Below are 24401 nucleotides of genomic sequence, written 5' to 3'. Positions count from 1 at the left end.
AGTTATTCTTGTGGCACAAGTGGGAATATTTATTAATAAATCTTTGATGCACATAGACCCTTCAAGGAAGAAACACTAAAAAGCAAGGGCAGGAGTGATACTGGAGGACAGACTTACTAGGACTTCAAGGGCACAGAATACATATCCAAATTATATATATTAAGTGAATAGAGAGATGGCACAGTTTCTTCAATGCTTACTTATTTAAATTGGTAAGGCCTACCCCTTTCTGACTTGTTGAGCTATGTACGTATGTCAGTTTTTATGTGTTTTTTTGTCACGGTGTAAAAAACCACACCCAAAATTAAAAACAACAACCACTCCTTCCCTCACAATTCTCTGGGACAGCAGTTTAGGCTGAGTTCAGCTGGGTGTTTCTTCTCTGGGTCTCCCCTGTGGCTTCAGTCATTGGTGGCTTACCTGGGGCTAGATGGTTTAGGATGGCCTCATTTGTGTGCAACTTTGTGACAACTTAAGTGTGCAAATTAGTGTGTTCTCAGTTTTGGATTTGAGTCGACAGAGTTTGTTTTCTTTGCAAGATTGCTACCGAGGCAGATTTTTATCAAGAGTTTAGCCACTGTAAAGTTTGGTTTTAAAGAGCAACTTAGTAATTGGTTTCCCTGCTAACAGCAAAATTTCGTTTTTGAATTATTGCATTTAAGAAATGCCCTAAAGAAGGATAAAGATTCTAAGTATTTTTTCACCTAAAGAAGGTTGATCTTATAATCAACAAATGTTAAAGGAGTAACTAACCATTACGTTTTCATATCTACCAATGTTACTAATTCCTAATATATTAGTAGCTATTCAGACATGCTTAGGTGGGTTGGAGTGTGAGGGTCACCAGGAAACTTCTTGGGAAAGTCTTGTGAAAATTGAATTAGGAATCTTGGGGTGACCCCCCTTTGTCAGGTCAAAATAATTGGGTCCTAGTGACATTCTATATCACTAAATAAATGCAAAAATTGTGTGGGGACTGAATATTTTCTTTTGCAACAGCAGTTTTGCCCAACTCTTTATATGGTTATATTCTTAAGGGATGAATTATGTATAAAAATGACCTGTTCAGCTTTCTAGGTGGGGGGAAAGTCTCTTATAATTAAAACCATTGCTACCCATGTAAAAAAAATATGTACGTATGTACGTATGTATGTACGTATGTATGTACGTATGTATGTATGTATGTATGTATCTATCTATCTATCTATCTATCTATCTATCTATCTATCTATCTATATCAGTAGTACATTTTCCTGTTCTTTTGGTTTCTAGTCTGTTAAATTTTCTAGAAAGATATGAGAATCTTCTTTATTCCTATGGTGGCAATATTGGAAAAACTTGCCACTCTAAATGTACCGTCTTTGGTTGGATGACATTGGAAAAGTGGGGGAAGTTGGAGGTAACTTTTTTCCCTTGTTTCTTTCTTGAATCTTTTTATTTTTTAAAATGTTTTTGTTGGCATCTTTTTCCCCCTCCTATCTTTTTAACTTGGAAATTGGAAGGTAAGATGGAGTTGCTAAGATGGGTTATAGTATAATATGAAATTATGTCTTTTGAACACTTGGGATAAGTGTGGCTCTGGTGTTGAAATGTATGTGGTCTGAGCTCACTGTAGAGATTGACAAAGATAAGGGGAGTGCCAAAATAAAGACCCTATTCACTGGGTATGGGTGGGGATGGGGGGGGGGGGGGAAACCCTGACCTAGAATTGACTGAAACAGAAGGATAAAGATGAGAAAAGAAGGAAACAGCAGCTCTAACTGGAATCTCGGATAGCATAGCTCTCAAAATGATCAGTGGCTGGTGATGAAATTTGGCCCATGTGCCAGTTTTTGTCAAGTATGACAGAGCTTTGGAGAGCTCTTATCCAGGATCATAAATTCATCTATCAGATTCATTTTGAAAAGTATTTTAAATGTATGAATCTAGGTTTTCCATTTACCAGCAAAATGAGTAAATATTATAGACCATCTGTCTTCAGAGATACATAGCTTTCTTGAAAAGTATAAGGTGAATGGTCAAGCAGTAGAACTAGTGTTGTTTTGAAAGGATGGAACTACGTAACACCAAATATAAGATGTTATTATACATCCTGTGTACTAATGGGTATTTTAATCTTTCTTTTACAGACATACATTGGAAGTGTGGTTATATCCGTTAACCCATACCGGTCACTGCCCATTTATTCACCGGAGAAAGTGGAAGATTACAGGAATAGAAATTTTTATGAGTTGAGTCCTCATATGTAAGTATGGTATTAAAGCATTAAGTTTCTGTTTCACTCTGGAGATGTGTAGCTGACAGATGTGTCCAGCTGTCTTCTAGGAAAATGTTTTTGTCCGTTTCATTTTTTAAAAATCAGATAAAGGAATGTAGAAGTTAAGTGTTATGCCTTATTTTAAATAAAATAAAAAGAATACTTCATTTTGTGTCAGACTCTTTAAGTTCTGGAATATTTGGGTTCCGTATGTAAAGTATTTTCTGTTAGAACTTTTGTGTAAATAGCAGCTGTTGCAAATTATTTTTGCAAATAAAACAGGAATGTGCATTGTTTGTTATTATAGAGAGCCCGTATTTTCATAGTCTTGCTGGTGGAGGAAGGATCCCAAGGATTGCTCTGTGTAATGGTATTTGAGTAAAAGGATTAAATAATACCTTCACTTTGTAATTTCTGTGGACGTTATTCACCAGATGCATGTAATAGGCCAGTGATTTCACCTTCTTTAAAGTTAGTCTGAAGAAGGTTACTTGTTAGTATAAATAATTCCTTCACAATGCCTGCGATTTTCCTTGGCCTGCTCTTTTAAGGTGAGTTCTTCAGTGATGTGTTTAAGAGGTGTTGAAAGGATTCTCCCAGTTTATACCACTAGAAACTTGTTTTCTCTTTGAATGACTGAAAAATAACACTGGGAAAGTTCATTTTGAGCTGTTTTTCATTGTTAGTCTATAAAAGTACGCAAATATTTTTTGTATAACTCATGTTTTTAAAGGTGTCTGGAGCTTATCTTTCTTTACATTTCAGACAATTAGAAAATATTTACATTCCATGTGAGTTCATGACTTTTAGATGGTGGAAGTGTACAAATGAATAAAATGAAAATAAACAGGGATTTCTTACCTGTATTCATTTTCAAAAATAGTTTCATATTGTCATTTGTGAGCCTTTCAGTCACCCAAACATCAAACAACTCAGTTAAACTCCTCTATTTTCATACCCTTTCTTCTCTGTATTCCTGTCCCCTTTTTTTTGAGCCACACCTTTGAGTATGATGTCACTGAGTAGTATCCCCAGGGAAATGACTGTTCCAGCCCTGTGGTAAGGACTGCATGACTTGCTTCTCCAATTATGGAAGGTGTGTCTTTCCAGTGCGATTTTTAAATTTTTTGAAGGTGAGGAATTCCTTTATATATCCCATGGAAGACTTTAATATTGTACATTGCAGGCAACTCAGTAACTGGATTCCTTGAGCACTGCTTCAAAAATCGCCAAACCCTCATAGATAGGAAAGAATAATGGGGACAGATGGGGGAAATAATTGAACTATTTAATCTCCTTCCACTTAATTGGAATAATAAGGTGGTAGTACACTCTAGATAATACACTGACCTTTTGTTGAGTAATTTGACTTTTGACCTTGCAGCAGTTGATACAGTTTGTTACCATCAGGCTTGTTACTTCCCCAAATCAGATGATGTTACTCCCATTTCCAGAAACCTTCGTGGGCTGCAACTCCAAATTCTCTGGCTTGGTGTTTAAGGCTCTTCGTGGTCCAGCCCTAGCTTGACTCTCTGCCCACAACCCCCATTGCACACCTTTATTGAACCTCTTGAGTCCTCCTGGCCATTGGTGTCTTTTCTGCCTTCTTTTCTTTTCTACCTCTTCCACCCCATCTCTGTTGTTCAAATCTAGGCTAGTTTCTTGTCTTAAAAAGGCTCAGTGAGCCCCAGCATAACCCACATGTGACCTGTCCTGCCTCTGAATGATCAGAACCACTTGTACAATCTTATACATCATGGCTGTTTGTGTTTCCTTGTCCTCCTCTTTAATGAAATAGATGCTTCTATAGGTCAGGAACTTTATCCTACACATTTTTGTGGCTCTTTCAGTGCTTTTTTCTTGAGAGCTCAATAACTAGAATGAAAGAAGTTGTAAATAATGATTTTTTCATTACATTTTACTTGTGCTATCTCATTATCTGACAATTCAAAGAAATTAAACTATTCTTAGTAGGACATTTCAAAACTTTATGCAATATAATGAGAACTTTTTGCTCTTTATGAAAAATTAAGCCTTAATATTTTTAGGCTGCTCTTCAACTGTAAGTTGAACCCTAGACAGTTTTGAAGTTTCAGTTTGTTCCTGACGTAGAGGATTTTTCATCTGATTGTGTGAAGTTACAGTAGACAACCTGCCACCTGGAGGAGTACATTGTGGCACTTGCCAACAACCCCTCCTGGTGGTCATGTCCCAGCAAGGAGCTGAATGTATCCTCAGATTAAGATATGATGTGACCGTAACACCTTAGGCATTACAAGGACTATTTGAAGCAAACAATCTTTCTGTTTTAGTAAATGAAAAATTTCACAAGTTTTAAAACTGAGGGGAAAAAAAGCTTAAGGTTTTAAACATTTCTGGTTGCTCTCACCTAAGAGTGGGAAAGTAGTTGCAGGAAGGATTCAGAGAGTGTGCATGTCAGTTGTCCACTCATGGATCCTCTATCTCCACGGAACCTTTGACCTCTGATTTTATGCCAAACTGTTGCCCATTGTGTGAAGTTGCTAGACTGCTTGTGTGTTTTTAATCCTCGTTAATACTGTTAACATTTTAATCCATTCAAGGTGAGCCAGATAAAGAGTTTGAGAATTTTTATGATGACAGTGAGATCCTAAATTCTTATTGGGGTTTTTTTATTTTTATTTTTATTTTTTGATAACTGGGTGTGAAAATACTTTCTCCAAGTGTGTGTATGTTGATGGGATTTTGCTGAAGTTTTGGTATTATTTCTCTCATTTCACTTTTGGAATATTTGAATCTCTAATTGATCCAGTACTTCACAAAAAAACACTGGCAGAAAGTGGTTTTATGTTTCTTCATCTAGCATTCCTTCTACTTGCTGCTTTAGAAAAGTTATTCATTTACTGAGCAAATATTTGTTGAGTACTTAGCATGGGCCAAGATGCTGTTTCAGGCACTGGGGATACCGCAGTGAACAAAAGAGATAAAATCGTCCTGTCTGCATGGAGACAAGACAATACTCAAACTAAAATATTCAGAGATCAAAAATTGTTTGAGCTGTCAGTTAGGGGGGTGGGAGGGAAGAAGGGAGTGGAGGAAGGGAAACTTTTTAAAAGAAAATAATGAATTTTAACCTGTATTCTTAAAAATGCCCTTGATCCACAATCTCTAAGGTATTTTAAGGCAATAAGTGTTAGATTGTGGTCTGAAAGAGTTTGCTTCTGCTTAAATCTCTAGTTTACATAGTAACTTTTGCAGGAGAGAATCAGAGCTCTTTGTCTCCAGCTTAAATATCTTAACATCTTCTATGTCATGCTGCCATATTGAAAATAGCTAAAATTGCTCTTTTTCTTTTACTTATGACAGTCAAGATAAGCAGAATACAGTCACTGTGTATTTTCAGTCTTGGTGGATATTTGTCTGATTCTGGAAAATCCTGGCTAAAGAAAGTGTCTTGACTTGGAGAGACCAGATTCATGTTAGTATATAATGGCGATGCCGTGGTAAAGGGCAGCTGCTAAATTTTAAGCTTTTTGAGGGTTAGGACCATGGCAGGATGCATGTCTGGGACCTTACATATATAATCAGCTTTTGTAAGTGCTCCAAAACCGAACTTACTGCCCTTGACTCTCACGCTTTTGGACTCAGTATATTGCTTTACTGAAGCTATTTTGAAAATAATTTCTTTCAGAATGTACAATTTATGTTTATATGCACCCAAATCATACCCTTTTTGGCAGAAAGAGACCACTAATTTCTTTTTCAGATGATCAGTCTTTTTAAATGAGAGTGGGAAGGTTGGATCTATGTCATCCTAATGTTTTTATCTGAAAATGGTTGTAATGTGAGAATGCAATTTTTAATGAAAAGTGCTTCTGATAATGTCTGGGAAGCCTCAGAACCCTAGTATCTAGATCCTTAACTAGAAATTATATCACATCTCACAAAATGCACATATCAAACCTGAAAAAAAAAGGATTTTGAAAAAGGTGTTTGTAAAGCCAAGTATACATTCACACCAGCATATACGATAATTTCAATGAAATAATCCTAAGGGAAAAGTTTGGTGCTTAGCAAAATAAATTGCTTTCTGCCAGAATGATGGCGGTCCTTTGATGGGTACTGGGAAATTTTACAAAGTTCTGGAAAACATCCATTTCATCCAAAGGAGTGGCACTTGAGGCCTCTGCTCGGAAAAGGATTAGTCTAATACTTCATCCACTCACGAAAAGAACTACATGAGTCAGTTGGAACTCTGCTGAAGAAGACCTATCCAGAAAGGGTGTATTTAGGGAGGGTGGAGGAGGCTACTGGCCCCACCCAGTTTGTGGTTTAAATAAGAATCATTGCCATGGTCTGTTGCTGGGGTTTCTGAGACAATGGGTCTTGGTGTAGATAGAGTGAAAGATGGGGGAGTTTGTCTGAACAGAGTTGGCAGAAAATGGCCCTGATCAAGTCTGGAGACACCAGCAAAGTCAGGCTTAATAGAAAATAATTCAGCCATGCACAGCTCTATGGGAACCAGGGTTTGGGGCTTGGGGTCAGGGCTGTCAGAAGGGCAGAAACCCACTTCAAATGGTAACAGGCCCCATACACCAGTCCCAGAAAGGGGTCTTGCTGCCAGTCTCCACTGTCCAGTGTGTGTTTTCCTCCCTGCTCCAGCCTATCAGTCTAGCCCCAAGTGGAGGTGATGTTTCATTTGTTCTCTAAACATGATTAAGTACCCTCAGTATGTGTGAGGTGCTGGGGATGCAAAGATGAATTTGTCCTAAGGATTTACAGCCTCATGGGAAAGACAGACCAATGTATAAATAATTCCAGAAGGGAGATAACTGCTATGAACAACAAGCATATGTAGGGCAGCCACATGTCCTGGTTTGCCATGGACAGACCCAGTTAAGCCTGTTGACCAGAATAAATATTACTGGTGACCCCCTGGCACTCATAGAAGGGTCTGACTGTGGACAGTAAACGGTATGTTTACTGGAGTTAAAATACTATGGGAGCATCATGGAGATCAGTCCTGCTACAGTTGGGGTCTTGAGATGAGTTTGCTGCCTATTCCTAGACCCAATAAATAATTTTTCATTCAGAGGTAATAGCATGGATTCATTCATTCAGCAGATGTTATTTAAGTGTCCACCATGTACCAGGTAGGCTCTGGGGATACTGTTCTGAGAATTTGCAACAGAATAAAATGGGAAAAATCTTGGCCCTCATTGGATTTAAGTTCTAGCAGTGTGAGAAACAAAAAACAAGAAATAAAATAATTGGTCTATTAGATGATCGTGAATGTGTTGGGGAAACATAAATCTGGGAAGGCGGGAAAGGACTGTGTGGAGTGGTTTACTGTTTTAAGTAGGATGGCCGGGGAATGCCTTAGTGAGATGGTGATAATTCAGTAAGAACCTGAATGGGTAAGAGAGTGCGCCTGTGAAGTGCTGCAAAAAGAATATTAGAGACTGAGGGAAAGGGCAAGTGTGTTCTGTCTGAAGAGGAGTGTCTTAGTTTCCTAGCTGCTGAAGCAAATAGCACACAGTAGGTTGTCTTAACAAAAGGTTTTATGTATAAAGGACTCCAGTAACCTGGATTAAAGCCCAGCCTGGTGTAATTGGGCCACATTTTAGCCAAAGTGACATCTGTAAGAGATTTTACTTGTATACAATGGGTTCATACCTGCAGGAATGGACTTAGATGAAGAACAAATGTTTCTTGGGTGCATAATTTAATCCCCAATAGGGAGACAGAATATAACAACCTGGCATGTCGGGAATCTAAATTCATGCTGTTCCATAAGGTTGGAAAGTGAGTGTAAACTGGGGAGAGGAAGACAGGACGTGGATTACAAAGGGCTTGTGTGATAAGGAATTTGTGATTTTCAGTAGGCAGGAGAGAGAAGATCATCCTTGAGATTTGGAGTATTCTGTGAGCAGAGAGGAAGAGGAACTCAAGGAGAATGAGCTTTAGGGATCAGTTAGGCTTTTGCAATAATTGGGCTACAAGGGACAAACAGAAGCTTAACATCTGCGAATGGGGGTACATTTCAGAGGCTAATTGTATCCAACTGCTAAACTATCCTTAGATATTTCTTGGAAAAAGGATGCCTAGATTTGGAATGGGGGGGCTTCCTTCCTGGCATCTCCATGTTCCCTAATTCTCAGTGTGGCCACAGAGTGGCCTGTAAACTTAGGGAAGAGAGTATTTAGGCTTACATATCCAATACTGGATTCCTTCTACTCGTGTTCAGTCACTAATCACTCATCATTTATGGTTTATATAAGTGTGCGTCTGAGAAGTTGTAAGTAAAATTAGAATCCTCTTTCATGTATGAATTAACCATCTTGCTGTTTTAAATTTAAAGTAATTATTTATGCATGTTTAGTTTTCATGGCTCTTAAGTCACTGGCTCTTTGTTGCATTGAGTTGAACTTCTTCAGGTGTTTAAGGTTTAGGAAAACACCTGAAAAATCCAGCCTTGTGTGCTACCTCTCCTCTCCTGTGTTTTCTTGAAACTTCAACTCTGACACAGTGTCTCCTGTCATCAGTTCCCATTGTCCCCTACCTCCTATTTGTTTTATTCTCCCCATAGCCTAAGAGGAAATGTGGGTGTGTGTATACATTTTTCTTACGGTATAGGAAGCTTGTCATGAAATATATGACTGCTAGTTTCCTGGAGCCAAGTTAACTTGGGACTTTCTGTATGATGTTCTAGTAACATGAATTTAGTGGGCTTCCTTTTTCCAAGAAAATTGTAAGGGCAGTTCAACAGTTCAGTTTGGTAAATACCTGAGTGTTATGAAGGCTCAGCTATCCAGCTCCCATGGAAGGCAGTCCTTCCCTATGAGCCCTGGATCCCTTCTAACACATCTTGGTGTCCTCGAGGACATCACTCCCATATTATCTCCTCCTTGCATTATCTGCCTTTTTCATTCCATCACCCATTCCCATCACCGTGCACAGTATAGTGTTTCTCTTGATTCCACATCCCTAGCTACCCCACCATTTGTTTCCCTTTATTAGAGACTCTTATTCACCCACCCCCAGTCCACTAAAACTGTTCTTTTCAAAAATCATCTGTGACCTCCCTGTAGGCAAACCCAGTGGTTAAGTTTGAATCTTCATTTTTCTTTGATTAGCATTGTGGTTTGTTACTGTTTGTACACCAGAAAGTCGTGTTCTTAAAGCTCATCCATCCCCGTGGGTGTTAACCTATTTTAAGTAGGATATTTTGATGAGGTTACTTCAGTTAAGGCATGGCCCAAGGTGGGTCTTAATCCTCTTACTGGAGTCCTTTCTATAAATAGGATAAATACAGAGAGCCGCTAGCAGACACTGCCCTGTGCCTAGCTCTGTGGCAGAGGAGTCAAGCATTGCCAGCAGCAGCTCTTCAGGGAGAACACATCGCCTGATGATGTCTTGATTTGGACTTTTTTTTTTCAACTTTGAAAATGTAAGCCTGTAAGCTAATAAATTCCCACTGTTAAAAGACAACCCATTTTATAGTATCTGCTTTCGGCAGCCTAGCGAACTAAAACAATCATTAACATTTGACGATGTGACCAATTCCTCCCTGAAGCCCTTTTGTAAGTCTGATTTTCTGGTCTCTACACTTTCCTAGTTTTCACCCACATCCTTGAGCTACTCCATCTCCAGCCACCACTGGATGCCTCTCTTTTTCTCAGCCCCTAAATATTGATGTGTCCAAGTACTTGGCTCTGGGTTCTTTTCTTTTTCTCCTCTTACAGGCACAACATAGATGAGCCCATCTGGGCTTTAAATACCCTGTATTATGTTAATGCCTCCCAGTTTTAGTGTCCAGCCCAGGCCCTCCTCCCTTCCCCCTCAAATTCCAGATATTTAGCGACATTCAACTATTCAGCATCTCCTTGGATGTCTGAGAGGCATTCCAAACTTTTAACATGCCCCAAAGTCCACTTCTGAAATAGCCACTCCCACTTCTCTTTCCCATCTCAGTCTGGGTAACACTAACCTTTTTTTTTCTTTCTTCTTCACTTATCTTAAAGCCTTTCCTGAGACATGATTGAAAACTTTTACAGATATACGTGGAAAAATAACACATGACCACAATAACCTTTGGTTACGCACAGCAAAAACTTTTCTTTTCCTCCCATCTCACATTCAATTCACCATCTAGTCTTGCTGGCTGTGCTTTTGTATATCGGGGTATAACTGCTTCCCGTCCCCTCCACTGCACCGTGCTGGTCCAAGCCATGGCCCTGTCTCTCTTAGACGATGGTGGAAGCCTCCTACCTGACATCCCTGTTTCTACTCCACTGTTATCTCCTCCTCCTACCCTTCACCCCTCACCCATCTTTTCTGCACATATGTTATGGCTGCTGGCTGGAGCGGGCTTTCTTAAAGGTGCCCTCAGATTGTTTTTCTTTGCTGCCCCCAAATGTCTAGTGGCTCCTGTGTTTCCTACAAGGCTCCCTGGATCTGGGTGCTGGCCATCTCCCCGACCTTGTTTCTTACTTCTTACCCCCTTGCTTCAGTCACTGCCTCTTTGCTGGACTTGTAATGTGCTAAACACTCTCTCTGCACCACTCTTACTGCAGATAGGAGCCGACTTTTCTCTCACTTAAGCCAGGAAAGTGTTAAATCTTCAGAGAAGCCTTCTCTGGCTATATGACCTCAAATTGCAATCCATATTCCACTTCCTCATTATCTCCTTTGACTACTTTACTTTTCTTCATGACATTTGTCATTATGTGACATTTCACTATGTGTTCATTTATTGATTTCTTTATTGTCTTCTTCATTAAAATGTTGCTTCAGTTTCCTAGGCTTCTCAAGGCATATACCATGAAATGGGTTGGCTCAAATGAAGGGATTTATTAGCTTGCAGTTTTGAGGCCAAGAAAATGTCCAAATCACAGCATCATCAGGCGATGCATATTTCCTGAAGACCAGCTGCTAGTCATCCTTGGCTCCTCTGCCACATGGCAAGGCGTATGGCAGTGTCTGCTCATCTCCCCTTCGCTTTTGGTTTCCATTGCTTTCAGCTTTTTGCTTTGATGGCTTATTTTCTCTCTCTCTCTCTCTGTATTCATCCTTTTTATAAAGGACTTCAGCAATAGGATTAATTCCCATCCTGAAAGAGGTAGGTAAGACTTAACTGAAGTAAACTCATTTAAAGATCCTATTTACCATGGCTTTACACCCACAGATTTAATAACATGTTTTTCTGGGGTACGGACAGTGCCAAACCACCATGGATGTCATCTCCATGAGAGCAGGGGTATTGTTTATTTCACAAATCCATGTATGCACAGCAGCTAGAACAATATCTGACACATAGCAGCCACTCCGTAAGTATTTGTTGAGAGAGTAAGTGAATGAATGAATTTGGGGCCTACTCTTTCTTAGAAACTATGCGTAGAAGACAAAAATCTTTGTCTTCAAAGATCTTCCAGTCTAATTGGGGGAAAATGGCTATGTAAACAAGTCATTTTGATATAATAGGTGCTGGGGCAGGGAATAAATTGGAAGGGCAGAAAAATTTGGTGAATCCAGACATTCTGAATATGTGCCTTCATTGACTCTTGAAGAAGGAATTCTTGAAATGAGTGGCTGTGGTAGTATCATAGCTAAGTGTATAGACGGTAAAGCAAAAGACCAGTTTGGCTATGGTTCAATGTTCCAGGATACTAGGAAGGGGAAAAAGTGGTTGAGCGGGGATGGTAACTATTATAGAACTTTTTATTATTTATTTAATTTTTAATAAATCAAGCATTCATATATCAGTCAACTTGAATCAGTGGAAGGGTTGAAGAATTACAAAGGTTAGCTTTACTCCACAGTAATAGAGTTTGAGATAAGGACACTACTTGAAATTACAAATTTGTGTGTCTGGAAAAATTGTCATCTTTGATTTTCAGTCAACAACTGGAAAAAATTTTCAGAATGTTAAACATGCCTAAATGTATGTGTATATAAATACAGTGGTTTAATGAATGAGTGGTGAATGGATGAATGTTGAAATGACTTTTATAAGTAAAAACAAATGTTTATACTTACTATGTTTTATGACAAAACCTCTGGTTACCATTGGTGAATAATGTTATTCAGGAGACATCCACAAATCAAAGAAGAACATTTGATACAAAATATACTGACTTTCAACATTTTTTGACTTCTGCAAAACATGCAGATTCCTTGACTATGAAGCCCTCCCTTTTAGATATCAGCATTCAAAGTTGGGATGCTTGGGTCATCAGCTTGAGGCCAGAAAGAAGTATCCACAATTTGGGCAGCTTCATTTTAAATCGTAGATTCTTCCACAATATAAGCCTGACCTAAGTTTTATAGATGGCTTAGGTCAATTCCATAAACCTAGCAGTAGAGTAAGTGAGAGTATAAACTTTTCTGCTAATCTTTTCATTCAGCCCATCTTAACAACAACAAAAAAGTTAGAAAGCAACTGGAGGGAAGATTTGGATGGTTTGCATCATGGCCTTCTACCTTGGCGAAACACATACAAGTATTTTTTTTAGGTTACAACCTATTTAAGGCCTTAGATCTCAGTGGAGGGATCTATTCCTACGTTCTTCTTCAATGTTTCCGTGAAGTATGGGTTGCTAAGGGCTCTTAAATATTTCTTTACAAACTTCTAGTTTTTAAGCAGTTACTGTCAAAAAACACACTCACACATGCACAGCTATGTATATGTATATATATATATTTTATCCCCCGCCCCACCGCTTGCAACTTGCTTGCGGTCTGCTCTTCTGTGTCCATTTGCTGTGCATTTCTTCTGTGTGTCTGTATTTATTTTTATTTATTCCCCCTCCTCCCTTGTGGCTTGCTTGTTGTCTGCTCTCTGTGTCTATTTACTGCGCGCTCTTCTGTGTTTTTACTTGTCTCCCTTTTTTTTGGTTGTTGTGTTACCTTACCGAGTCAGCTCTCTGTGGCGCTTATGGGCGGGCTCTCGGTGGCATGCAGGTGAGCCTGCCTTCACAAGGATGCCCCAGGGCGCGAACCCAGGGCTTCCCATATGGTAGACAGGAATCCAACTGATTGAACCACAGCCGTTTCCCATAGGTATGTAGCTATGTGTATTTAAAACTGCCACGGACATTATCAACAGCAGAGGTGTATGCACCTTTTATTCATGTAAAAGCAGTGTGGATGAGAACAGGGATATTAAGAATGGCATTATCCCGTCTTAGGCCAGAGAAATGTAATTATAAAAGTGTCATATCTATGACTGTGAATGCCATACTTAGTTTTTTGTTTATTTTTTAAAAGATTTATTTATTTATTTCTCTCCCCTTGCCCCCACCCCCGCCCCAGTTGTCTCTTCTCTGTGTCTATTTGCTGTGTGTTCTTCTTTGTCCGCTTCTGTTGTTGTCAGTGGCACGGGAATCTGTGTTTCTTTTTGTTGCGTCATATTGTTGTGTCAGCTCTCCGTGTGTGCAGCGCCATTCTTGGGCAGGCTGCACTTTCTTTCGTGCTGGACGGCTCTCCTTATGGGACGCATTCCTTGCGCATGGGGCTCCCCTATGCGGGAGACACTCCTGTGTGGCAGGGCACTCCTTGCACACATCAGCACTTTGCATGGGCCAGCTCCACATGGGTCAAAGAGGCCCGGGGTTTGAACCGTGGACCTCCCATATGGTAGACAGACGCCCTAACCACTGGGCCAAGTCCGCTTCCCCATACTTAGTTTTGCAGGCAGAATTTAGGTGGCAAAAACTTGAAAATCTTTTCTTTATCATTTTCTATATTTAGGAACTTTAACTTTAATTTTTATTTATATATGATACTGATCTTGGATAGAACTTTTGCAATTAAACTAAATCTTAAATGAAAAATTTGTGTTGTGAAAATAGAAAAGTTGAGTCTGAATAAATTTGTAGCTATTAGTCATTGTAAGCTGTCCTTCATTTGACCTTTTCTTGCTTCACCCAGTTTCTTTTCATTTCTCTTCATTTCTAAACACAATGTTTTCATTCTGTTAGGCTGATTCTACTTTCTCCACATATTCTAATCCTTCTCATCTTTGAAGATGAACCCGGGGTAGCACCTTCTTTTTTAAAAAAAAGCTTTTTTTTCACACCTCCATTTTGAAGTCTCATCACGAAAGACTGTCTTGGTAGTCCTAGCACATATTTTTCATATCATGTGTTGTATCACATTTATATAGCATTTTATTGTATACTATCTTATATATTTCATTGTTTCCTATTTAAGATGTCATTGTTTGACATCTACAAAAGTAGCATCTTTTGAGCAGGGACTATGCATTACCCTCATTTGTGTCCTCAAAGTGAGTGGTCTCAAAATCCTGGTTTGGTTACCTATACTTCAGGTAATCTACCCAAATGCATTGTGAATGTTATAAAACATAAACAAGAAGGGGCATTAAAAAAATGAGTAAAGAAACAGAAATAGAAGTTTTAATATTATATATCCATACTCAGCGGCTCATCTTGGTGTGCCCTGGGATACCTGCACCTTCTTTGGAGGCCTAGTGTTAGGTACATGATAGATACTCAGGAAATAATTTGTTTTCCACCTTCATATGTTCTGGGCTGGTTGCTAACAGAATTGCCTCATGTCCTAAATAAAACTCAAGGTTATAGTCTAAATATGTTTGAGATCTAGTAAAGGAGTATAAGAGATGCATTTGTCAGAATAAGGTAGATTATCTGGATAACAAATTCACATCTCAAGGCATACACACAAAGGTGTGCTTCTCACTGATGATACAGTCTGATGGGGTAAGGTAGCTTTCCTCAGAGGCTTTTCCTCTAAGTCGTGACTTCGATATCCAGGCTGCTTCTATTTTGTAGCTGTAACGTCTGGAATACAAGGCTTTCAAGGTTGCTATGGAAGGTGAGGCATGCAGGCCTTGTTTATTGGCCAGTGTGCAGTTACATGGGCCCAGCCTCACTGCAAAGGAAGCTGGAAAATAGTCATCCCATGTGCCCAGGACAGGGTTAGTGGAATGGGATTTACTGATTATTTCATATGATGGATCTCCTGTTGGCTAGAATCCTCTGTTCATTTCTGTAGGGCTGTTAAATTGCTTGGTAATTAAACTCGTGGGTACCATATAAAGCAAGCTTTGGTGTGAATGTAAACATAATATGTTCAGTTGTATAATTTAGAAGGAAAATAAGTCCTCTTATTTTCAAAATTTTTTTTCCTTATAATGACTGTAATTATGGTGCATTTGCACATTTCCATTTTAATTTTCTTTGCATTTTCAACCATCAGAATAAAACTGTTCACCCATTTTTCATGTCTCCATTAATGTCCCTTTTCTTTCACACTTCTGTTGAGTACAGAAACTGATGACTTACTTGTTTATTATGACCAAATGCCTTTAGTAGTGTCATATTTAGTTGCTGTTTGTTTAGAGAAGTAGCCATTAGTATGTGCTTATTTGAAGATGTGTTTAAATGCTTTGATAGTTTATGGCAATAGATCTATGATAGGTATAATTCTCATATTATTGATTTCCTGGGAACCAATATGTCTGTTGGAAATTTTAGAAAATTAGATGCTGCTCTCGTCTGTATCCATTCACATATTCACATACTGGGCATTGTGGCAAAATATTTCTAACTAGCTTTGAAACTTAAGCCAGTGAAGTGTTCATTTTTTTGGATTCAACTAAATAAAAGTCCATTGTGTTTAAGGACAATTTTCGTTAAATTCTTTTTCCAAATATGGATGATGTTGATAATTGAAGGTGAAGAAATATTAAATTTTTTTAGAAAAGATTACAGAATTTTAACATTACTTTTGACCAGGACATTTTAATTAAGACAAAAATGTTAATTGTCATGGTGGGAAAACCTAAACATATCCCTTTACTTATAATAAAGAATGAAATATCACGCTTTCTTTTCATCTTATGTTATCTAGATGATGTTACTTTTGAATTCTACTTCGAAATTTATTCTCTTGTTAATTTTGGTCATGACTGAGCACTTTGCAAAAATCCTTGCAGTATAGCCTTTATTCACTTTTCTGGCATCCTCTTAATTGGAAAAGTATACTTGTTTTATTTTACAATAAAACTATACAGTTTTATTAGATACAAAAAGCAAGTGCCAGTTTACACATCCTATACATACATGAATTAAAAAGCTAATTATCTTCTTACATGATTTCTGCACGAGTCTAATTTTCTAATTTCTTTGATACTAGAGTTCCAAATGCAATATCTTGCTCATTGTCACTATTATTATTTGTTGGTTGATGTTCCTAAAGGTGCTAGTTAAAAAGAGTTGTCAGCTCTTTTAGGGCATTAAGTAGAGGATTGAAGTAGTATAGATAGTTAAAATATGGTTCTGTTTAGCCTTTAAGCCGGGGACACCCTTGCTGTCAAGAGTTTTGCACTTTCTCTTCCTCTGCCTGCAGCCCCTCCCCTCCACACCCCATCTATATCCACAAGGCTTCTCCCTCACCTCCTTCAAGTCTTTGCTCAAATGTTGCCTTTTTTTTTTTCTTTCAGGGTAACAGAGGAATTTATTTGGGGTCTTAGAATTGCAATTAGGGTAGCACAGATTCAGGTAGCAACCCAAGTTGTGTCCTGTCTTGCAGTTTCCATGCAAGTTTTAAAAAAATTATTATTAAAAAAATTTTTTTTTTCTTTCCAGGCAAAGTTTTTTAAAGAAAAAGATTACATAAGCCGTTTGTGAGTTACCTTCTTAGAGGGTCCTTCTGTTGTCATCTTTTGTAAAAATTGCAGGCTCCTGTCCTCCTTTGCCCTCTCCAGCACTCCATCTGCTTTATTTTCCTCTTTTTTATGACCTCCTAACATACTGTATACTTGCTTAACATACTGTATACTTGCTTACTTCATTTCATTTATTGTCTGTTGCTCTCACCATCCCTCCTCTGTGTTCACTGTACCTAGAACAGTGGTTAGTATATGTTAGGTGGTCTAGTAAATATAATTTAAGTTGAGTAAAAATATTTAATCACATGTTCAAAAATATCTGATATAAAACTAAACTGTAAAGACTTGGATAACTTAGCTTGCTGTATTAGTCTGCCAAAGGGGTACCAATACAAAGTACCAGAAATCGGTTGGCTTTTATATATATATATATATATTTTTTTTTTTTTTTCTTTGTTTCTGTTGTTGTTGGCTTTTATAAAGGCTGTTTATTTGGAGTAAAAGCTGACAGTTACAAGGCCATAAAGAGTGCAACTCAAGGTTGCTTTCTCACCGGTTAGTTGCCACAGTTGAAGCAAGATGGTCACTGATCTCTGCCTGGTCTCTCCTGTCACTCTGGGCTTCCGGTACCCTCTCTCTCCTGGTTAGGGCTTGTCTTTCAGGGCTTCCTATATCAGTTTTGGCTGTCTTCCCAAGGTCCATTCTAAACCATCAGGCAAATGGTCCATCTCTCCCCAAGCTGCAGGATCAAAAATGACAAAGTTCTCTCCCCCTCCTTTTGTCTTCTTGAGTGAGTGTCTGTTTATATAGGCCCACCAAGGAGTGAGGACTCAACCTGAGTCACATCTTACTGATGTGGTCAAATCAAAGCACTTATTTTAACAATTTAATCAAGGCCCCTCAACTGAATCCAATATAATCAAAGGGTATCACACCCAGAATAGATGAGTTTACAAACATAATCTTTCTCTTTTTGGGCTTCAGAAATAATTTCAAACTGCCACACTCTACCCTCTAAATCCCCAAAAAACATTCAGAAAAACTTAAATCCTTTCAGTAGCAATGCTAAGTACAAAATCACATCGTAATCACTTATAGGAATACAATTTGTCTTAGGGCAAAGTCCCGTCAGATTGTAGAACTATGAAACCTATGAAACAGGTTACCTGCTTCCAGCATACAGAGGGACAGACATAGGATAAAAATTTGCATTACACAAGGGGAATTTGGGAGGGAAACGTGCATAGGTCCCCAACAGTTCTGCAAACCTTCTGGGCACGCTCCTTTAGATTTAAAAGTCCGAGAGTCATTCCTAAGATGATGGTTTCTTTTCCTTCTTGGGCCCTCATGGGCACCCACCCTTTCCACAGGCTTGCCCAACGGCCATTTTCTTGGTTCCATCCTCATCAAGCATCTGGGTGGTGACCCAGCTCCAGACCTCATCCTCTAAGAATACTGGGGTAATGGCCACACTTTCTCCAATCTCTGGCATATACAGTCTCAATGCCCTAATAACAGTGAGGTGGTAGCAGCATTCTCCCTAGTCTCTGGACTCAGATCCACCCTCCCCAGAGCAGGAGGTGGCAACCTGGCCTTCTCTAATCTATGGGGAACAGACCCACTCTCTTCACAGAAGTGGGGTGATGACCTAACTCCCCAACCACTGGAGAATGCACTCCACCCTCTCTGTAGCCTGGGGCCGCCAAACTTGCCCTGAACAAGTGCTGGAACATCCACCCTCTTCACATGCCAGGGCAAACTCACCCTCTCTGCACACATAGGTGGGGACCCTCTCTTGGTCCAAGGAGATGTCTTAATTCCAGACCTCAGCTTCCATGGTTTTCCTCTTAAAGCTGTTTTTCCTTCCTTTCATCTCTCCCCAACATGTCCCTTTTAGTCCAGACTGACAGGGTTTTGTTCATACAGTTCTCACAGAAAGCTTGTTGGTTTAGCATGCAGGAAGCAGGGGTCCAAGCCATCAGACAGTAAGACTTCCCACAAGTATTTCCTGGGTAACTGCATTTTCAATCCTGACTTATAAGTTCCAAGTTTATTTAATTTTTCAAATAGGGCACTGTCATCTGGGAGCTTACTTTCCAAAGGCTTGGAATTTCTGGAATCAGTTTCTGGTTTCTTTGTGTCCAGCAATTCAGTTTTCAGCTTAACTCCTTCCTCTCACATTTTGCTATAAGCTGCAAGAAGAAGCCAGGCTGCGTGCTTCAAGTTTACTTTGGAAAGCTCTTGAGTGAAATGTCCAGGCTTGCCATTTTCAAATTCTGCCTTCCATTTAACATCAGGAGTCAATCTTGCTAAGTTCTCTGCAACTTTAAAACACAGATTGCCTTTCCTCCAGTTTGCAGTGATAGTTTTACCATTTCCTTCTAAGGCCTTATCAGAAATAACTTTAGGCTCCTTAATCCTACCAACAGTCTCTTCAAAGCAATCTAGGCCTTTTGACCAAGCATCTCACAATTCCTCCAAAAATACCCTTTACCCATTTATAAAATCATTCTAGCATTTTTGGTAATTTCATCAGGTTTTACCCCACTCCTGGTACCAAATTCATAAGATTCATAAATAATCTCAAATTGCCACACTTGCCATCTATCCAGTGATTCTGCAAAAAAAGAAAAAAAGAAAGAAAAAAAAAAAAAAGAAAAGAAGAAAGAACAACTTCTAATGGTATATACATTTTTAAATATAGGAGATAGCTTCCTATATTTGTATTTGTAATAGCAGAAATCAGTAGGTTGTCCATGTATAAGACTTGGTAAAGTCTAATGATACTGTTACAGATAAATACTCATAGATTAACTTGTGCTGTTACTGCAGTTATTGGTGGGAGTTTTAAGTTGTGAAGGTCAACATGGAACTTGGGAATGGGAAACATTTAACTCTAAGGGTTTTTTCAACTCTAAAATTCTTTGGGTATGTGATTCTTCTATTTAAGAAATATACATTTTTGGGAAAAAATCATTAGAAACTTTATTCTTTGTTAGTGAGTAAACAAGTAATGGCACTTTTATAGGGACTATTCATTCCTTAATCTGAGATCATTGTCTACATCAGAGTAATTGTAGTTTGGTTATCACATCTAGATTATTAACCTGGTTTTGTCGGTTTTGTCTTTTTCCATCTTCATTGTTAACTGGGCACTTGTGACAGACTCTTCTATCACCTTACTTGAGAGGCCTTATTCGCATTAAAAGTAAAACATACTTTTCAAATCTCTTTACAGATATTACTCCTCAGAAATAAGTATTAACCATTTTTGAGTTGCTGGTAACCAAGATTTGGTTTATTTCTACTTGAGATCTTAATGAATGGAATAATACATTTTACAACTAAACATATGCCTCTTTTTTGATATCACAAATGCATTACGAGAAGAATCCTCTTGTAATTGTTAAGAAAGAAGAAGAATATTGGATTTTTGCTGTGGGGTGGAGCTGGGGGAGGTTGAGGTTGTTGGGTATAGATTAGGGATAGAGCATAGAATTGGGGATTTGCAGGTAATTTGGATAGAATATAGAATTCATCTCCATAGTCCACATTAAGAATTCCTGTTTTCATAACATGAGGCCAGGCAGTGGCCTTTTGAACTTATTTTTTGACACAGTGATGCCATGGATTTTAAATTGTTGCCTTTTTATTGTGGTGAACCTACTGCACCTGTTTACATAGTGCATATTTCCCTAGATTTGTGAATAGTTTTGAATGTTACATTTGGAAGTGAATAAATGAAAATTTGTGGGGAAATTGTTTTTCTTAGCGCTGTTTATCAAGGGAATCATATATTGTAAGGCAGATCTGTCATCTGCCATCCGTCCATATGTCTTTCATTCCCTGCCCCTCCTTCTTTCTACCCCATCCCCCCAAAAAAGAGCTATTCATGTATGCATGGATTTCAGTCATTCCAATTTCATTATTTGGTCTTTTATAAAAGTTCAAAACTGTGTGAGGGATGTGACTGGTATGATATCCCCCCACATTCAAAATTGACTAAAGGCAGCGTACTATTTTACAGTCAATATAATAAAATGAATTAGGTTGTAGAAAGTCAGAGCAAAGAAAAAAAAAGAAAATAGATGAGACCCAAATGAAAATTAATACCATGAGATCCTCTGTGGTTATTAGACTTAGACTCTTTATTTCCTTGTATTCAAAGCAGTTATATGATGATTTTTTCATGTAAAGATCAAAGCACATGAGTTGCTTAAGAGAAGCAAACTTTTTGTTGCCAGTTAGGTTTTTTTTTTTTTTAAGATTTATTTTATTTATTAATCTCCACCTCTTTGTTTTGTGCTCGCTGTCTGTTCTCTGTGTCCATTGCTGTGTGCCCTCTGCGTCTGCTTGTCTTCTCTTTAGGAGGCACCAGGAACCATGTGGAAGAGAGGCACTCAATAGCTTGAGCCACCTCAGCTCCCTGCTTTGTCATGTCTCTTATTATTGTCTTTCCTCTGTGTGTCTCCTAGCTGCGTCATCTTGTTGCATCAGCTCGCTGGGGCTGCCTGTTGGGCCAGCTCGCTGTCTTGCTCATCTCCTCCAGGAGGCATGGGGAATGAACTCAGCAACTTCCATGTAGTAGGCAAGAGCTCAATCGCTTGAGTCACATCTGCTTCCCACCAGTTAGGTTTAAAAGGGATTTCTCTCATAGGATTTAAGATGTGAAGGATGTTGTGATGAGCAACACCTTCCAAAACGTCCCTGCAGAAAATAGCCCTGTGAATTTTACATAGCTGCTTCTTATGTCTCTAAGTGGAGGCAGAGGACATAACTTGTCAGAGCACAATTTTAGAAAAGCAATTCTATAAGAGACTAAAGCAACCATATAAATCAATGGTTTTCAATGTGGCTGTTCAGTAGAAACACCCCAGGCTTCATCAGAATCTGTAGAGGATGGGTGGGCAGAGGGGTTGCGGCCAAGACATCAGCTCCCTGGGTGATTCCATTGTACATCCAGGTTAAGAACCACTGATACAGGAACCCCAGCTTATTGATGGTTTGACTTGATACAAAAATACAAGGAATAGGTATATTCCATTTCTTCCTCAGGTGATACTGTGTGAGAGCTTTGTATGCTTGTTTATTTTTTTGTTCCTATAACTGGGTTTTGAATTAAAGGTGGTCTGCAGACAACTGGGGGTTGTATTCTTTGATAAAGGCCTAGAGTACACATACTCTTGTTGCCAACAAAAGACAGAACCTTAGTTTTAAAATTAAATTAAAGAAATAGGTTGGGCTGTCATCATTTCATGAAAATTGTGAGACCAAACCCACACTTGTTTGAATAGATGGCCCCCTCTTTTCCGTAGAGATGTGGGCTATAAGCATATGACAAATATGAAATTCTCTAAATAGAACTAGTTTATGGTGGTGATTAGACAAATATGTAGAGTATAGCAGTGGTTCTCAGTCTTTGAGGCTGGGGAATTATTGCAGAGATTGATATTATCTAGTCAAGGTAGATATAAGTATATATGGAAAGATATGTGTGTGTGTGTATCTTTTTTTCCTTTCTTAATTAACTTTAATCAATGAGGTTGGGAACCAGCAGAACAGAGTATTTCTAGGAATCAGTATTCCTTATTTGAGTGACTATTTATACAAATTGCAGGGAAGTCTTCCTTCAGTAAATGTTTATAATTCTGAGAGAAGTGGCTTCATTCCAGATCTTAGTAGATTTTCTTCTCTGTCACTAAGCTTGCAGCGGGCAGATAGAAAGTTCCAGTGAAGTTCGCCTGCGTCATTCTAATCTGTGCCCCTGAATTGATTGGATTCAGCAGCATGTCAGATCTTAGTGGCAGGAAGGGCACACAGTGAAGAACAGGTTTGTTAGTACAGTTTTTCTAGTCCTAGCCGTTTAAATTATAAAAGATGTTACTTGTGAGGTCTTTGGAGATTTATTGGTTCATTCAGCCAGCAAATATTTTGAGTGCCCTACCTCTGCAAGTCTCAGTGATTTTCTTGGTGCAGATACCCATTCCGAAGAACATAAATGCTGGAACAGGGAAACCGTGCCATCTTCAAGGATGGAGGTTTTTTGAGGTCTTTTGGTGGAGCTGTGCACACTGAGGGGGGGCAGAAGGGGACTGTGATGGGTGAGGCTTAAAGAGCCTTAAAGAGGCTGTGGTAGAGGGAGAGGCTTGAACTTGAGCAGGGACAGACCTCTTTTCATCTTCACATTGTCTGATGCTGGGCACAGTTCCTGGCAGATTGTAGGTGCTTGATATTGGTTATAGAACTTAAGAAAGTTAATTTGAAAAGTGATAATTTGCTTAAGGGCAACCTAGAGAAGTGACCATTCTTTTTTTTCTTTGAGAAGACATGTTGTATCAGCTGGAAGGTCGAAGGGTAAGAACAGGATATTCACGCTAGCCAGCCATAGAGAGGACCAATGGCCTCTTTCTCCTAATTCAAAACCTTTTGCCCTAACAAGGTCCTAGAATGTGGCTAGGACACCTGCCTTTTTATTTATTTATTTTTTATTATCTTTTTTTTTTTTTTTAAGGTACATAGATCACACAAAAGACCTGCCTTTTTAAAGCAGAAAATTTTAGGTGATTATTTGCCAATACAGTTTATATAGACTAGTATTAGGGAGAATTGCTGAATTGCTCGATCCTAAAAATAACCTACATGAAGAATTTCAACTAGAAAGTATAAAAATAGCCCCATTTCCCTTTAAGTATTTTAAACCCATAGAATTTATTCTTTGTAAACAGGTGAATATGCACCTACATAAGCATTCTAAAATAAAATATCTTTTGATTTTCCTTTCATTTGATTATTTATAGTGGTTGACAAATATAGACTGAAAATGCCGTATATTAATTTTTTAAAAAACAAATTGTATATTAATTTTGACCAGGTTTGTTGGTCAAGTTCTTTCTTGAATAGGGAAAAAGACAGTGTTAAGATTCACTTGACAAATGTATGCTGATCATACGGCCATGTGTCAGGCACTGTGCTAGGCACTGAGGCGGGGTATCAGTAAAGGTTCTCCACAGAAATAGAACCAGGAGCATTATATGTGTGTATATTAGTAGATTTATTAAGGAATTGTATCACGTGATTGTGGGGGCTGGCAAGTCCAAGATCTGCAGGGGAGGCTGACAGGCTAGAAATTCAGAGAGGAGTTGAAGCTCCTTCCCTAGGGTGGGAGCAGGAATTCAGGTAAAGGAGGGAGTGGGTATGAGAACCATCTGGAAGACACACCCAAATTAAGAAGTCATCTGGTGTTGACCACACTTACTTGTGAGAGAGGACTGTCACTTACTCCAAGAGCAGAGTCTGCTCATTCTCCGAGGGGGCTTCTAGCTCAGTGGGCTGAATCACAACCCTCTGATTTCCCCCTTAAAGTCACTTTTTTCTTTATAAAATTAAGAAATGGATTTGGCTATGTACTAACAGAACTTTTTTGTTTTCTATTTGGAAATGTAGAGGAAAGGTTACTACATTTTGTCTATGTCTTGAATTTGCAAACTTTATTTAAAGAGGCCGGCCTAT

General features: G+C 38.7%; 1 protein-coding gene across 7 annotated transcripts in view; it reads left to right on the top strand.

The window, feature by feature from the left end:
• MYO1B (myosin IB) overlaps nucleotides 1-24401 on the top strand; it is a 205971-nt gene that overhangs the window by 55780 nt on the left and 125790 nt on the right. For all 7 annotated transcript variants that reach the window (XM_023592571.2, XM_058300483.2, XM_058300481.1 and 4 more), the window contains one exon: nucleotides 2130-2245. In XM_023592571.2, the coding sequence (XP_023448339.1) occupies nucleotides 2130-2245 (116 nt within the window). The remainder of the gene's footprint in view (nucleotides 1-2129; nucleotides 2246-24401) is intronic.

This window comes from Dasypus novemcinctus, chromosome 7, assembly GCF_030445035.2.
Source record: "Dasypus novemcinctus isolate mDasNov1 chromosome 7, mDasNov1.1.hap2, whole genome shotgun sequence".
Taxonomy (NCBI): Eukaryota; Metazoa; Chordata; class Mammalia; order Cingulata; family Dasypodidae; genus Dasypus; species Dasypus novemcinctus.
The sequence above is the reverse complement of the archived record's forward strand: the minus strand, read 5'-3'. Positions and strand labels throughout refer to the sequence as shown.